Source organism: Cherax quadricarinatus, chromosome 33, assembly GCF_038502225.1.
Source record: "Cherax quadricarinatus isolate ZL_2023a chromosome 33, ASM3850222v1, whole genome shotgun sequence".
Lineage (NCBI taxonomy): Eukaryota > Metazoa > Arthropoda > Malacostraca > Decapoda > Parastacidae > Cherax > Cherax quadricarinatus.
Window position 1 is genome coordinate 28,806,268 of NC_091324.1, and position 16,405 is coordinate 28,822,672.

Here is a 16,405-nt window from a genome sequence, read left to right on the forward strand (position 1 = left end):
ACCTGAATCGAGAACTTCTTATTTGCTTTTAGTGCTTCGAGCACCAAGGGCCATTTAACACATTTTTTTTTAATGTAAACTGGATTTTATCTATGAAGAATACTTTAGTCCCCCAAAATGGAGACTAAAGTAAACTTTGTGTATATGCAAAAGAGTTGCCAGAGCATTACTATGGTAGATACTGACCTCTCACTTGACACCTGTTGCCGATTACTAACATTACTCTTTCAAGCACGACTTAGGATGCATATATTTCTTCAGCATGGCTGCAGTATAACACGCTGCATGAGACATGACTGATGAGTTTGTTGTTTATTGTGGATAAATATGTTTCATCAGTGAGTAATTCCATGTCTTTCAGTCTAAACGAATGGAGTTTCCAACAAACACTTTATTTTTTATTATTTCTCCTTTGGATAAGTTTTTAATTTAATAAAGCTAATTATTAGTCGAAAACTATGCCCTATATGCTGTTACATGTATGAGAGAAGGTTTGAATAAATATTTACGCGTTTGAGAGGAAAACTCTTCAAGTGGGAACCTAGAAGATGCATAGCTCTTGCTCCAAAGAACTGGAGCTACTTTCCCATTTCTTAGATCAATCCCGATTGCCTCAGAGCTCACTGGCTCCTTAAGACCATTACGGATTTAATACTTCCCCCATAAGAACAATAATAATTCGAAAAGTGAGGCTGAGATTCCTTGTTGAACCTGTGTGACTCTTTAAGACATAAAAACATTAAGTTCGTTTCCATTCGAGTCACATGAAGCTGGTGGTGAGTGAGGTGCTAGCAAGGTAGAGCAGAGGGTGGTGAGGGAGGCGTCTTAACTGCATTATCTGGACTCTTGCGAGGTAAAGCACTATTTCCTCTGTATATTCATGAGGGGCAACTCCACAAGTGGTAAAAACAGACAACACAGGTCTTTGTTGGGACGAAGTTGCTCCCACGAGTGGGTTGTTCTTGATGAAGCCTATTTGTATGTGAAATGTTATACCGACAAACACTTCACAGCATTTAACGTCTTTATTATCATTTCTGTCCGACTTGGACCATTAACTAGATAATGGTCCAAGTCAGACCGAAACGTCGTCATAAATTTAATTCTCCTACGTGAGGGTTAAACGTGTATTGTTCTAATCACAGTATTATTCCTTTTTATTCTTTATTACCACCACTACTTGACAGTGCTCACCCTGTAGTAGTTCTTCACGTATTGCTGTTACCAGATGGGAGGTGGAATCACGTGTTCTAGTCTTGTTCACCTCAAATTTCCGATTGGATGAAAGTTTGTCTAGCACGGAAACGTCTAATTTAAGCTTGTAAAATTAAGTAAGCATTTGGGATCTGTGTACTACTGGCTCGAATTACTGTCACTCAAGTGCCACAGTAAAACTATACTAGCTTAGTTTCTTCCATCGTAAATAGTTGGTTAACACTGGCTTGCCTACCTGATGAAACTGGCTCCCAGTCCTTGATTTCCAGAACCACTGTTGTAATATTTTGACTACCGCCATGAGAATGAGTATGGGGTGCATAATATATATTAAACTAACTAGGGGCTGCATCGTTTTTCTTGTCACTAGTGCGTTTGTGTTCATTTTTAGGGATACTTTGGTAAAGGTTCGTATAAATTATCACATTCCATACAAAGGGCTATGCAGTATAGGATTTTATTTTACTAATTATACCCTCAATGAAGGTGCCTTGATCCAAGGAAATGAACCTAGCCTCGCCTTCCTCTGATCTAACCTAATTACCTCTCGTTTCCCCCATGCTCTGACTCCTTGGTGGCAAGTTCCCTCAGACGCTTTTTTTTTTTCGTTTACCATTATAGAGGACATGTTCTTCGTTAATTTGCGTCAATGTGATAACTTATTGTATTACTGCATACTCAGATGAACGATGTGGGTGTGAAGGAAGAGGGTATAGCAAGCTATAAGACTGCACTAGCACGCGATGAAGTAGGGAATGTCATACAAGAATTCCTTCAAGCCATCATGCCAGACATTATGGTAAGATAAATTTTTGTTATCCAGTTTCTTTTATAGGGTTAATTGTAAAGGGGACATAGCATAAAACTTGTACAATAAAATATTGCAGGAAGACTTTTACACCTGTTGCACTGTTAGTCCCTTCCTTGGCGTGTAAATTAGCAGGGTATACGTCAAATTCTAACCATACAATAGAACGGAGAAGTAATGTGAAGGACCTGGAAGTGATAATGTCAGAGGATCTCGCCTTCAAAGACCACAAAAATGTATCTACCTCATCTGCTAGGAAAATGATAGGATGGATAATGAGAACCTTCAAAACTAGGGATGCCAAGCCCATGATTCTCTTCAAATAGTTTCTCTCTAGGCTGGAATACTGCTGTACACTAACGGCCCCCTTCAAGGCTGGCGACATTGTAGACCTGGAGAGTGTACAAAGAACTTTCACGGCACATTACGATAAGGCACCTAAACTACTGGGAACGGTTGAAGGTCCTTGATCTGTATTCCCTCGAACGCAGGCGAGAGATGCATGATAATATACACTTAGAAGGTCCTGGAGGGATTGGTACCAAACCTCCACACGAAAATCACTCCCTATGAAAGAAAAAGGCTCGGCAGGAGATCTGGACATTGTCATCTGGACATTGTCATCTGGACATTGTCATCTGGACATTGTCATCTGGACATTGTCATCTGGACATTGTCATCTGGACATTGTCATCTGGACATTGCCATCTGGACATTGCCATCTGGACATTGCCATCTGGACATTGCCATCTGGACATTGCCATCTGGACATTGCCATCTGGACATTGCCATCTGGACATTGCCATCTGGACAGTTCCGGGGGTCAACGACCCCGCTGCCCGGTCTGTGACTAGGCCTCATGGTGGACCAGGGCCTGATCAACCAGGCTATTATTGCTGGCTGCACGCAATCCAACGTACTAACCACATCCTGGCTGGTCAGGTACCGATTTTAGGTGCTTGTCCAGTGCCTGCTTAGACAGCCAGGGTTCTATTGGTAATCCCCCCTTATGTATGCTGGGAGTCAGTTGAACAGTTTTGGGCCCCTGACACTTATTGTATTGTATCTTAACGTGCTAGTGACACCCCTGCTTTTCATTGGGGGGATGTTGCATCGTCTGCAGAGTCTTTTGCTTTCGTAGGGAGTGATTTTCGTGTGCAAGTTTGGTACTAGTCCCTCTAGGATTTTCCAGGTGTATATAATCGTGTATCTCCCGCCTGCGTTCCAGAAGTTTTTTTTTTTTATATTTTATTGAAAACTTACATGGTACCAAAATATAGACATAAAAACTGTTTTTGTCAAAAGACAAGAAAACAAAACTTACACAATTTATAATCTCACCACAAAATATACCTAATCCATTGAACTAAACCCTTACACTATAGTATCTCTCTCTCAATCCCTTTCAATGTGCAGGATGATAAACCCTTGCAGCCACATAATAGTGGTAACCCCCCTTTTCATGTACTTAGCCTGAAACAATGTGCATATATACACATGACATGACAAAAGTGTATAACCTAAATCAAAAAGAATCATGTTATTTTTTGACAGTTAGTACATACAAACTAACAGATCTTAGCATTTACTAACTTACATTTTATAAAAGTTATATATAAATAAAAACTAACTAACAAAATATGAAAAATTGTTCAAATAAATGGACCAACAATAACTTTTACACAATACAAAACGTCAAAAACATCTTATGCTAAATATCAAAGTTTTATACAATGTTAGATTCAGTACTAAGTCTAATATATACACTTCATGCAAACTTATAGATGTATTATGCCTTTAAATCTAAAGCCATTTAAACAATGTTCCAGAGCAATATCAGACTTACTCTGTCATGCACTAAGTTACACAATATAACTTATGGCTCCTAATAAAACATGTACCGGGCAGTACTACCTCAATCATGAACAAAACCAACCTGGCAAAAGACACTTCAGAAAGCCACCCCCTGCCATCCCCTGACCCCGTGCTATCTTTATTAAAAAAAAAAAAAAAAAAAAAAAACTCACGTTCCCTTCCATGCTCAAGTTCGTACCTGACGTCGAAAGTCATAAAACCCCTGTCTCGACCAAATGTCACCAGTTCACCCCCCCCCCTACGCCCCCCCCTTTCCTTACGACTTTACACCCATATGCTCCACTACCACACACTTTTATTCCACCTTCCATCCTCCACTAATCTCAAAAAAGAACAAAAATGCCAGTTTAGGGAGAACCAGCCCAATCCAGCTCTAAACTACACCCAACCCTAACATTACACCTACCGATAGATTACGATAACCCAAGGGAAAACTATTTACCCACAACCTCCCATATAGTAGCCTATTTCTGCATACTGTACGATACACACTCGCCGCAAGCGCCCGCACCCTATATTCACCCCCCACCTCCCGCATGCACCAAGACACGTACAAAAAATCTGCCACTATATACATCACTGCCCTCCGAATGTCCTTGGAAACCCCTCCCACATCGAAATGCAAAGCCCTCAAAGTCGAAATGTTTCTTCCCCCTCCCGCCACTATACCCAGAACTCTCGCTAACCATGCCCTTACAAAACCCAAGGTTTCACAAAAATATATGGCATGAAAAGCCGTCTCCTCTTCCTCACAATGCAAACAAGTGCCAGCACCTACATAACCCATTCTATATAACACTGACCTTGTAGCTAGAATTCCCATAAAGAATCTATAAACCACTTCACGAACCCTTGGCTTTAATCTGATCTTCCGAAAGTCTTCCCAAATGCCCCTCCAATCATACATTGGGTATGTAGCTACTCCCTGTATCACTGTACCCTGCCTACCTATCCTCCCAAGCCTACTTACCCTTACTTTTTTTGCTTCCCTTACTGCCAACAAATTTCGCACCATATCTTCACACTCCAGTAGTTCCTTTCCCTTCCACCATTTTCGCACATCCTTCATGACCTCTCCCACCCTTCTACCCCTCTCCCCTCCCACCCTCAAGTATCGCTGCTTCACATACACTGCCTTCACTCGTGTGTCCAAAGGTATAAGACCCAGCCCACCCTGCCGCACGCCCATCGTCACCACCTCCTTCCGTAGCCATGGCTTCCCATAACCCCACACATACCTCAAAACCACCCTCTCCAGTTCCTGAATATCACACGACCTCAGGGGATATATTTCTGCCACGCCCCACACTTTACTGTACACAAGTGTATTTACTACCACCACCCTCTGCTGCAATGTTATATCCCCAGCCCTCCACCCGCGCATCCTACCCATCGCTCTACTCACTACTTCTTTGGAATTTATTCTCTGTGCCTCCCCAGCGTCCGCCATATACACAACCCCACATATCTTAATTCTATCCACTATGTTCCACCCATACTGTTCCCCCAAACCCCCCCCCACCCACGTGCCTACTTCTAATAACTTTGACTTTGCTCCATTAACCCTCATCCCTGTCGCCCCACCAAAAATCTCTATTATACGTCCCACATTCCCCAATCCTATTTCCCCTCCAACCAAAACTGTGGTGTCATCCACATACCCCACAATACCACATCTCCCAGGACCCACCTCTCCCTGTTCCCACACTCCTTCCTCTATAAGCCTATAAAAAGGGTCCTGCATGCATGCAAAGAGGATTTGAGACAAGGGGCAACCCTGTCGCAAACCCATCCCCATCTGCACTGGCAACCCTAACTTCCCATTAACCTGAACCCTGACCATTGCAGGCGTATACAAAGTAGTCGCCCAGCGCACAATCTCATCACCAAAACCCTGTTTTTTCAAAATACACCACAACATATGTCTATCTACACTGTCATAAGCCTGCTTCCAATCAATCCCCAAGATCCCCCCCCGTTGTCTACCCTCCACAAAATCCTTAATTCTTCCATGCCCCTCACGCATACTTCGACCTGGAATCCCACACTGTCCTCTATGTAGGACTCGGTCAAGCACCTTTTTCATACGGTTACCTAAAACCTTCGCAAAAACTTTATAATCTGCACACATGAGGGAGATCGCCCTAAAAGCACCCAAGGTCTTCCCCCCCCCCTCCCTTATAGACCAAAACTACTACCCCCGTGCCCTGCGATTCCCCCAACACTCCCCTTTCCTTCATACAGTTAAACAACCGGACCAGACATTCCTTCATACAATCCCAATGTGTAATATAGAAATCATTAGGAATTCCATCAATGCCCGGCGCTTTTCCCCTACTCAAGCCCATTATCGCCTCCTCCACCTCCTCCTCACTGATCCTACCCTCTATTACCGCCCTCTCCTCCTCCCCTAAAAAACCTCGAATTCCTTCTCCCAGAATCTCTCCCTCCCTCTCTCCACCCTCCCTCTGCTTAAAATTCTCCCTAAACCAATAATCAGCATAATTGCTCATTCCATCGGTGGTACTAAGTACCTGTCCCACCCTATATCCCCCCACCCCTTTACACACCTCTAATCCCATAATCGTGGTCATCTGTTGCCTATTCCTAAATCTCCTCAAAACACATCCTGACGGTTTATCACCCCATAGAACCTCCTCTAAACCTTCCCTCACACGTATCGCATCAAAACGAGAGTTTTGTATATCCCTCAATCTTCCCCTTAAAACCTCTATTTCTCCATGTCTAGCCCCCCCTCCCCCTTCATAACAATCATTTAGCTGCCCCTCTAAATATTTCTGTAAACCATACCTCCACCTCGCCTCATCCCTTCCTCTATGCTGGTAATAGTCCCTAATCTGCAATTTAGCGTGCTTCTCCCACCATTCCAAAACATCCTCTTCGTTGCGAGCCTCCCATAGTTGCTTCCACCATTCCCTAAAAAACAACCCCTCCTCCTCTCCCTGGAGTAGCCTCACATTCATTTTCCAATAACCCACATACCTACGAACCATCCCTTCCCATGCCATCTCTGCCAAAACGGCACGATGATCCGAAAAACCTAAATCTATCGTCATTACACGTTCTACTGTTATATCTCGAGTTATATATATACAATCCAACCTGGCAGCATAACCCCTCCGCAGAAACGTGTGCTCTACTTTCCACCCATCGCCCCTGACTATGTCATAAACCCCTGCATCCCTCAACAAATCCCTCAATACCCCAAGCACACACCCTGCCCCTCTCGGTTCCACATCCTTATTCCTGATTACACAATTCCAATCCCCACCTATTATAGAAACCATTGGTAAACCCCGCATGTAGAAAAGCAAAACCTCCCTTACAAAATTCACCTTAACCCGTATGTTACTATCTGCCGGCATATATATCCCCAGAAAACATACTCTAATCTCGCCCCATATCCCTTCCACCCTCACCACCCTCCCCTCCCCTCCCTCTTCCCACTTGAGCATGTGGAATGGGCTGGACTCCCTCACTGCCACTGCCACCCCACCCTTTAATTTCCCTGAACTACCAACATACATCCTAAAACCGTTCAGCCTCAACTCTCTGCCATACTTGAAATTGTGTTCTTGAATAAAACACACATCAATATTAAAACGCCGCAAAACATCCTCCAACCATACTCGTTTACCGTCAGCTCTAAGGCCATTCACGTTTATCGTTAGACACTTAAAGATTCAGAAAGGGTGGCTTTCCTCTGTCTCTGTGTCCTGTCTGTTCCACTTTTTGCTGCTTCTGTCTTTTCTCGTACACTCTTTCCCGCCTGTACCCCCTCCCCCCCCTGTACACTACTCCGCCCTTTCTTAATCACTCCTGCCCACGTCTTCGTCCCTGTACGCTGAGCTGGTGTTATAACCTCCTCATCCGACGAGCCTCCAGCCCTCTTTCTAGATGTGCCCTCAATTTCCATATCAGTATTTCCATTGCCCTTGTGCACCTCAGCTTCCACCTGTATCAACTGCAACATGCCAGGCTCTGACCCCAGAGGCTCTGGAATCTGCTCAATCAAGTCCTTCTCAACCGTCAGAATGCTCCTGTCTGTAGCTGGGTTCTCCTCCGCAGGCACGTCCAGGAAAGACTTAATCATCTCCTGTAGGGGCGTAGATAACTCCTGTGGAGCACCGGTCTCTCCCACCCCCACAGGCTGCTGCTCAACTCCCGGGCCCGCTTGCGGGGGAATATCCGAAGCCACTGGTAGTGTCACACAATTCTCCAACACGCCCTCCACTTCGTCCGCCCAATTACCTTTGCCTGCCGCACTCAAATTCTTCGGTAGAGGTTCCGCCTGAGACTCCGTGGCTACTTGCCGCTCCCAAGGCCGCGGCGCTGCTGCTCTACCACATCCGGCCGCCATGTGGTCAAAAGCGCCGCACAGGCGACACGTCTTTCGTTGTCCCGTGTAGGTCACGTACAGCTGTGTCCTAAAATCCTCCAGGACAACATACGATGGAATAGGTCTTCTTAAAGACATCTTGACGGTGTAAGATCCAGCCGGCAACCCTTCATAGATTCCCTCCGTCCATCGAACTAAAGTAATGTCATGCACCTCACCATATCTTTGAAATGTCTCTCTGATATCTACATCGTCTGCCTCGAAAGGAACGTTGCGGATCCTCACCCAGGTGTAGTATTTTGAGGCATCCCGCAGGCGTACCTCCAGTGATGTTCTTCTCCTGGTACTGAGTCACCGTCCTTTCATATGCCTCCACTGTGCAGAACTTTATGAAGATTCGTGATGATCCATTAAGTGCTATTCCGTGTAAGTCTTCAACATCAATGCCAAACGTGTCCCGTATAATCGTTGGTAATAAAACAGGGGCATTCGTGGGGTATATTGCCCCTTTAACAAGGTCAACACACACGGTGTTGCTCCTCCTGCGGTAGCTGGCAGCCATCTTGGTGAAAACAGGAAGTTGCGCACCAGAGATCGCAAGAGCTGTTTGCGCAGTGCGTCCACTCAGCCCGAAAGCGAAGAGGACAATGTTCCAGAAGTACATGCTCAGGAACTTTAAGCGCTCCCAGCAATTGAGGTGTTTTATCTCGGTTATGCGCGTTGTGAAGGTTTTCTGTACATTTTCTAGGTCGGCAATTTCACCTTCCTTGAAAGGTGATGCAGGAGATGCAACATTCCTCCGATGAAAAGCAGGGGCGCCACGGGTACACTGAGACAACACGATAAGTGTCCGGGGCCCAAGACTGTTTAATTGCCTCCCAGCATACATAAGGGGGATTACCAATAGGCCCCTGGCTGTTTTCAAGAAGGCACTGGACAGGCACCTAAAGTCAGTACCTGACCAACCGGGCTGTGGTTCGCACGTCAGCTTGCGTGCGGCCAGCAGTAACAGCCTGGTTGATCAAACCCTGATCACCACGAGGCCTGGTCTCAGACCGGGCCGCGGGGGCGTTGACCCCCGAAACCCTCCCCAGGTAAACACGAAAGTGCTATACTCTTAAGTCTTCCTGGATCACAAACTCGCTAGGCCTGTGACATTATGGAAAGTGAAACTTCAAAATTCATTAACTATAGTGAAACAATAGTTTTGCACTGACTAGTACCGAACTTGCACACGAAAATCACTCACTACGAAAGCAAAAGACTTGGCAGACGATGCACCATCCCCCCAATGAAAAGCAGGGGTGTCACTAGCACGTTAAGAGACCATACAATAAGTGTCAGGGGCCCGAGACTGTTCAACTGCCTCCCAGCACACATAAGGGGGATTACCAACAGACCCCTGGCAGTCTTCAAGCTGGCACTGGACAAGCACCTAAAGTCAGTTCCTGATCAGCCGGGCTGTGGCTCGTACGTTGGTTTGCGTGCAGCCAGCAGCAACAGCCTGGTTGATCAGGCGCTGATCCACCAGGAGGCCTGGTCACAGACCGGGCCGCGGGGGCGTTGACCCCCGAAACTCTCTCCAGGTAAACTCCAGGTTATATAGTCGTTCAACACTGTTCAGAGACACATCTCAGTAATAACTTATCTCCACTTAAATACAAACCAGTAAACACTAAAAAGACATATATTGTTCTAACCCTTGTTACATTTGTAGTAAATGATGCCACGTGACTTGAGACCTTGCTGCCAAACTAGGCAAGATATATTTCTAACACCAGAATCTTTATTGACGAAATGCTTCGCCTACACAGCAGGCTTCATCGGTCGAATAGACACCACTCATAATCCTGGAGACATCAGCGTTGATGGAAAAGACTGATGTCTCCTGAAATTTGATTCATCTCTGTATTCGACTGATGAAGCTTGTAGTGTTGAAGTTTCGTCAGTGAAGATTTGTTGCAAATGTCTTGCTAATCAACTTGTCGGCAATGTATATCATTTATTAAAAGGTTTCAAGATTAGTGTGCTGGGTATGTTTTTTTTTTTTTTTTTTTTTTTTTTTTTTTTTTTTTTACTACCTAGGGGCTATAAATGATCTTTATTGACGAGTCTCTGGCGGACACTGCACATTATTATAATAATACCGATATTGTGCTAGGTTTCAAGAATAGAGGTGAGCCAATAGCTAACAATTTATTGGGACATGAAACCTCCCACTATCGTCCCATTGCTCTTACCAGTGCAGTTTGCAAAGTAATGGAACGCCTAGTAAATAGACGTTTAGTGTGGTATTTAGAGACACAACAGTCTCTCCACTCGTCAATATGGCTTTCGTAAGGGACGTTCTACCATAGACCCCTTACTACGCTTGGATATGTATGTTCGTAATGCCTTTGCGAATAACCACTCAGTTATTGCCATATTTTTTGACCTTGAGAAGGCATATGACACAACTTGGAGGTATAATATTTTAGCCCAAGCCCACTCCTTAGGCCTTCGAGGCAATCTACCATCCTTCCTTAAGAACTTTTTAACTGACAGGCATTTCCGTGTTCGGGTTAATAATGTGCTCTCCCCGGACTTTATCCAAGCTGAAGGTGTCCCCCAGGGATGTGTTCTGAGCACAACACTTTTTCTCCTTGCTATTAATGATTTGGCCTCTAGTCTTCCATCAAATATTTGGTCATCACTGTTGATGACTTCGCTATTGCCTGTGCAGGCGCTGTCACCTCATTACAGTTTCTCTCCAACATGCAGTCGACCGTGTTTCCAATTGGGCCACCACACGTGGGTTTAAATTTTCCAGCACTAAAACCCACCAAATTACTTTCACTAGACGCTCTGTCATCTCGGATCATCCTTTGTACCTCTGTGGCTCCCGTATCCCTGAACGTGATAGTCAAGTTTCTGGGCCTCCTCTTTGATCGTAGGTTATCCTGGAAACCTCACATTACCTCTCTGAAGGCAACTTGTCACAGCCGGCTGAACCTTCTTAAAACCCTTGCTCATCTTTCATGGGGAGTTGATCGTCGAACCCTCCTTCGCCTACATTCCACCCTTATTTTATCGAAACTTGATTATGGTGACCAGATCTATTCAGCGGCATCTCCTGCTACTCTCTTTAGCCTTAACCCCATTCATCACCAAGGATTACGTTTGTGCCTTGGTGCTTTTCGCTCTTCCCCTGTCGAGAGCCTCTATGCAGAAGCGAATGTTCCATCCTTATCCGATCGCCATGATGCCCATTGCCTTCGCTACTATGTACGCTCTCATGATCTCCGCAATCCTTCCATTTATAGAATGGTCACTGATATTAGTAGACATTCTTTATTTGTTCGTCTCCCCTGTTTACTCCGTCCCTTCTCTCTTCGCCTTCATTCGCTCTTGTCTTCTCTTCAATTACCACCTTTCTATGTACATGTAGCATCTCACTTTTCCCTACCCCCCTGGGAAGTTCCAGCTGTTCGAGTCTCTTTCTCCCTCCCTTGCTCAACTGTCTACGGTCGCTTCCCGCTCTTTTTCTTGACCACTTTCACTCTCATTCTCATGCCATTGCTGTGTACACAGATGGCTCTAAGTCTTCTGACGGCGTAGGATTCGCAGCAGTGTTTCCGGACAGCGTCGTACAAGGGCATTTACTATCTTCGGCTAGTATTTTTACTGCTGAATTATATGCCATCCTTACAGCACTTATCCGTATTGCATCTATGCCTGTGTCATCATTTGTGGTTGTCTCACTCCCTTAGTGCTTTACAGGCTATACAAAAATTTGATACACCTCACCCCTTAGTCCTCCGTATCCAACTTTGGCTACGCCGCATCTTTACCAAGCATAAAGATATTGTTTTTTGTTGGGTCCCTGGTCATGTTGACGTACAGGGCAATGAACAGGCAGACACTGCTGCGCGGTCAGCAGTACGTGACCTACCAGTTTCTTATAGAGGTATTCCATTTACGGACTATTTTGCTGCAATATCTTCCCACCTTCACACCCGTTGGCAACAACGTTGGTCTACTATGCTCGGCAACAAACTTCAATCTATTAAACAGAGTATAGGTTACTGGCCGTCTTCTTATCACCAGTGTCTAGGTTGGTTGACTATTCTCTCCCGTCTTCGCATTGGCCATACTAGTCTTACTCATGAATATCTCGTGGAGAGGCGTCTTGCTCCTCTGAGAATTGCCAAGCTCCATTATCAGTCAGCCACATTCTGTTGGACTGCCCACTTATCAACGAGCACGCAGAATTTACCTCTGTCGTCGTCTTCGCTCCGCTGCTCTCTTTACCTTCCCTTCTCGCTGATGGACCCACCTTTCATCCGGACTCTCTCATTGACTTTTTGACAACTGACTGACTTCACAAATTCTGATACCTTCAGCCCTTTCTACTTCAATCTCTTGCTACCCTCTACCCCCGTACTATCCCCTGCCCCGCTGTTTTCTGTAACTTGCTGATCATCCCTCCTCCCTTCTGCCATCCAATACCCTCGCTTCCTTCCCTACCCTGCAGCGCTGTATAGCCCTTGTGGCTTAGCGCTTCTTTTTGATTATAATAATAATAATAATAATAATAACAATTGGAAGTTATCAAGTACAGTATGGTGTAACATTCGGCACATTTCCCCAGTCACATGCCTAAATTTGAAAAATCGTTAGATATTATCTTGCTTCAATAAGCCGTAATTAAAATTGTGTGAAATGGAAGGACTCTTCACAAATGTTATATACTTGTATTTGTGAAATTTGTTAGTTTATATTGTTAAATGTATAATATCTATACACTGGAAAATTGATACTTCCTATATTACCCTTTAGAAAGTTGATATGAAGTAATATTCATTACTAATAGTAAAGGATGTATGAGGGTTTGTATGTTTTGGCACTTGCCTTTTTTCAAATCTTTTATATTTTCCAGGAATGAGAAGATTTAAATTTATAATTTGGTTATAAAAAATTATAGTATTCATTTACCTTCCAGGAGAATGATGCTCTACTGAGGCTGAGTAATGAAGACAGAACAACAGGGTTGTGGGCTCTTGCTAGGTCAGTGCTGACTCATCTCCTGGGCACACTACTACTACCATTCCTTAAAATAATCATAGTGACCCTCATCGCTTTCACACTCAGGACACTTTGCATCGCACTCTTCGGTGAGGTAGCAAAATGCATAATAAAGTATCCTAGTTTTTTTTCTTATGTATTTTATACTCTGGCTTTATGCATCTTATTTCGCTTGTTTACACCTGTCCGTCTCTCATCCTATGCTGTTGTCAGGAATTCCATGAAATAAGTTTTTGGTCAAAAGGGTGAGAATGCGCTGCTTCTGTAGGGTTACTTTCTTTTGCTTTTCACTTGCATTTCTTCTTTTCGGTCTTTAATGGATATAGAAACAGATCTGACAGCTTCAATGAAATACTTCGAAAATGTTTTGGTGATAAAGCGCAGTTTCACATTTTTGGCTCGCTGAATGTGCTACCTTTTGTTTTCGTGATTCCGCGACGTTCATGTTATATCAGCAAAACCAATAGTTTGTCGTCGCCCTTCAGGCTCTTTGTGCCTTGTGCTGCTTATTTTCCTTCCATGGAGAAATCTTTTTATTAAAGTTTGCTCTTCGCTCCGTCCTTTCTCAAAGCTTCGCATTTGCTTTTAAATTGTGGTCACAACATTATCCCTTCTGTATAAACTGTTGGTTTGAAGTCCTGTTGGAGTAGGGTCTCCTGTTTTTTCTGATTATATTTTACAAAGGAGATATCTGCAGTATGCTAGTATTGAGTGCAACGTTTTACCCCTTGTTGACGGCATTGATATTATCATAACTTATTTCTGACCCAGTGTATTACAAAGTCGAAGCTTTCTAACCTTCCCCAACTTCTTACTCTTCGTATTCAGCATCTTTTGATGGGTCCTCATCAATTCCGGTGATTCCAGGCACCGAGTTTTGGAACTTTTGTGCGTTCACCAGTTACAAACTTTTACCTGAAACACCTTTTCAGGGTATTTCCCGTCCTGATCCAGGTCATGATCGGCACTGGTGATCAGGGTACTCATAGCATGAATGGGTAGCATCTTTGGTTCGCATCTGAAGGACCTGATTTCAGTCTAGGAAAAAATGGAGACTTTAGGATGTTTCCTTATACCTATTGCCCCTACTTGCCTTGCAGTAAGATGCCAGTGCTGGCAGACTGTGGGTCTCGCCCGAGGAAAGATGATCAGTGAACCCGCATGTAAAAAGTCGTAAACTCTAGGGATGGGGGGCTTCCTTGCATTATCCCGAGTTACTAACCCTCCAGATTAATAATCTGAGTAAAATCATCCTCGCCAATAAGTTACCTGTCAAGGGATTCCTGGGCTTCGTTATAATAATTTCATCACTGCCGATTGTGAGAGTTGTCGTGTGGTTCCAGGGTGGTCCAGCCACTCGCCCACTGTCATCTCATGGAAGAGTGCCCTGCTCCACTGCCAGAAAGTAAGGCTGTTCAACAAGTTCTGGTAGATTATCTCGTTTAAGAACACGAAGGTCATCTTAATATTTTCAGTGGCTGGCTATATTTATTGTTTAGGCTTTCCTCTCAAAAGTACCATCTTAATGATGCCATTTTCAGCACTTTGTATGCAGACTTTGCTGATTTGTTCAATTTGTGTCCAACTAATGCGATCAATGTTCCTGTAGAGTTCCTGTTCTTAGCCCCATGGGTTTAGTAATTTTCGTGAAAATAATTATCACAGGTTCATAAATTTATGATAAGAGTAGATCAACAAGTGAGAAATGTTAAAGAAATGCACACAGTACAAAGATTTTTGGTAGTTTGGTCATGACAGTGGGTGTTTTGCAGGGGAGCGAACTATGGCGAGGATAGTAGGCAGTGAGGGGTACATCTACTACGCCAGTATAGTCCTCTCCAAGTATATTGGTTACGGCCCCGTCACTCGCCTCCAGGGCGACTTCCTTCAGCAGCTGACCGGATTGTGACGCTAGCCACAGGCGTGGGTGCGTCTGGGAAACACTACGTCTTCTGGGAACATGTTGCACATAGGGTGAGAATCCCCGTGGATAACGTCAGGCTTCTCAGAGGACATCATGACTTCCGTTGAAGGCGTTAAGGTCTTCCTGAAGGAATTCAGGATCCCCCTCAAGGGCGTTAGGCTTTCCTTGGAAATGACTGCTCTAATTCCTGAGCAGACTATCAGTGACAGCTGCGCAGTAAGAGTCTGTACATCTATCACTGATAGTGATATACTGTTTGCTACTATAGTTACTTCAAGAGTACATGCAATCTGCAACGACCATCAGGGTTTGTTGTATGTTCAAGAATGATTATCATTGTGTACCGTACTGTTAACACTGAATCTCCCCCAGGACATGATGCATAATCTGGAACGCCCCTCTGGGCTCTAATCTGAAATGACCACCTGCTGGGACAAGACAATGGGAACACCACCCGAGTGCACTGGACAGTTCGAATGACTTTAGGACTCTCTGCAAATGGACAATTGGGATGGAGTCCAAGAAATATTGAGCAGTTGAGAAGTCTGTAAAGACGTACTGAATAATTGGAGCAACGGAGAGGATGAAAATTGTAGTGAGGAAAAATATATATCTGACGTGCTGTTGTGTACACTAATCTTATAAACCCCTCATGCAGTCTGTTTTTAGGAATAATATAAATTAAATTTTGAAGATATTGCATTAATTTTAGATGAAGAATACTAAAGCAGTTTAATTTAATTGCTGACTTGCTCCTGTGAGCCTCTCATTATCAGTACCTGCTTCAATAAGCGTCATTGGCATTATCAGAATTTAACGGTTTGTCAAGACAAAAATACTTTTCAGTATTCTTTTCACCCCTGTTGTATACTGAGCAAAGAGCTTTCTGCTTTATTTTCCCTGTTGAAAACATCTAGGTGGTAGTAGTAGACAGTCTTCGCCATGTAGCGTTGGTGTTCTGCTCTTTACCTTTCTTGTGTGCTCCTTATTAAACATTGGTGGACCTCCGCCAGTTGTGCCGCTTGAGCAGCTTATTGTGCACCCCATGTTAGTATTGTGAGCGGTAGGGAAAAGTCTCGGTAGGTCTGTTAGACCCCCCTCCCACTGAGCATCATAACATCACTAGAAATAAATACTAGTCATTGATTTATTACTATTA

The 16,405-nt window shown here is 44.1% G+C and overlaps 1 protein-coding gene across 6 annotated transcripts; it reads left to right on the forward strand.

The window, feature by feature from the left end:
• The first annotated feature begins 284 nt into the window (after nucleotides 1-284).
• LOC128693940 (uncharacterized) lies at nucleotides 285-15,868 on the forward strand. Of its 6 annotated transcripts, XR_008407781.2 has the most exons (5): nucleotides 285-338; nucleotides 1,898-2,014; nucleotides 13,240-13,411; nucleotides 15,095-15,296; nucleotides 15,619-15,868. XR_008407781.2 is itself a non-coding variant. In XM_053783857.2 (4 exons), exons 1-4 carry the CDS (start codon nucleotides 300-302, stop codon nucleotides 15,229-15,231), a joined length of 465 nt encoding a protein of 154 aa, XP_053639832.2. In that variant the 5' UTR covers nucleotides 285-299; the 3' UTR covers nucleotides 15,232-15,868. The 6 variants fall into 6 exon arrangements, 5 of the variants coding, with proteins under 5 accessions (XP_053639832.2, XP_069947091.1, XP_053639833.2 ...); XM_053783857.2 differs by having other exon boundaries at nucleotides 15,095-15,868; XM_070090990.1 differs by having other exon boundaries at nucleotides 13,240-13,304; nucleotides 15,095-15,868.
• Nucleotides 15,869-16,405: the final 537 nt, after the last annotated feature.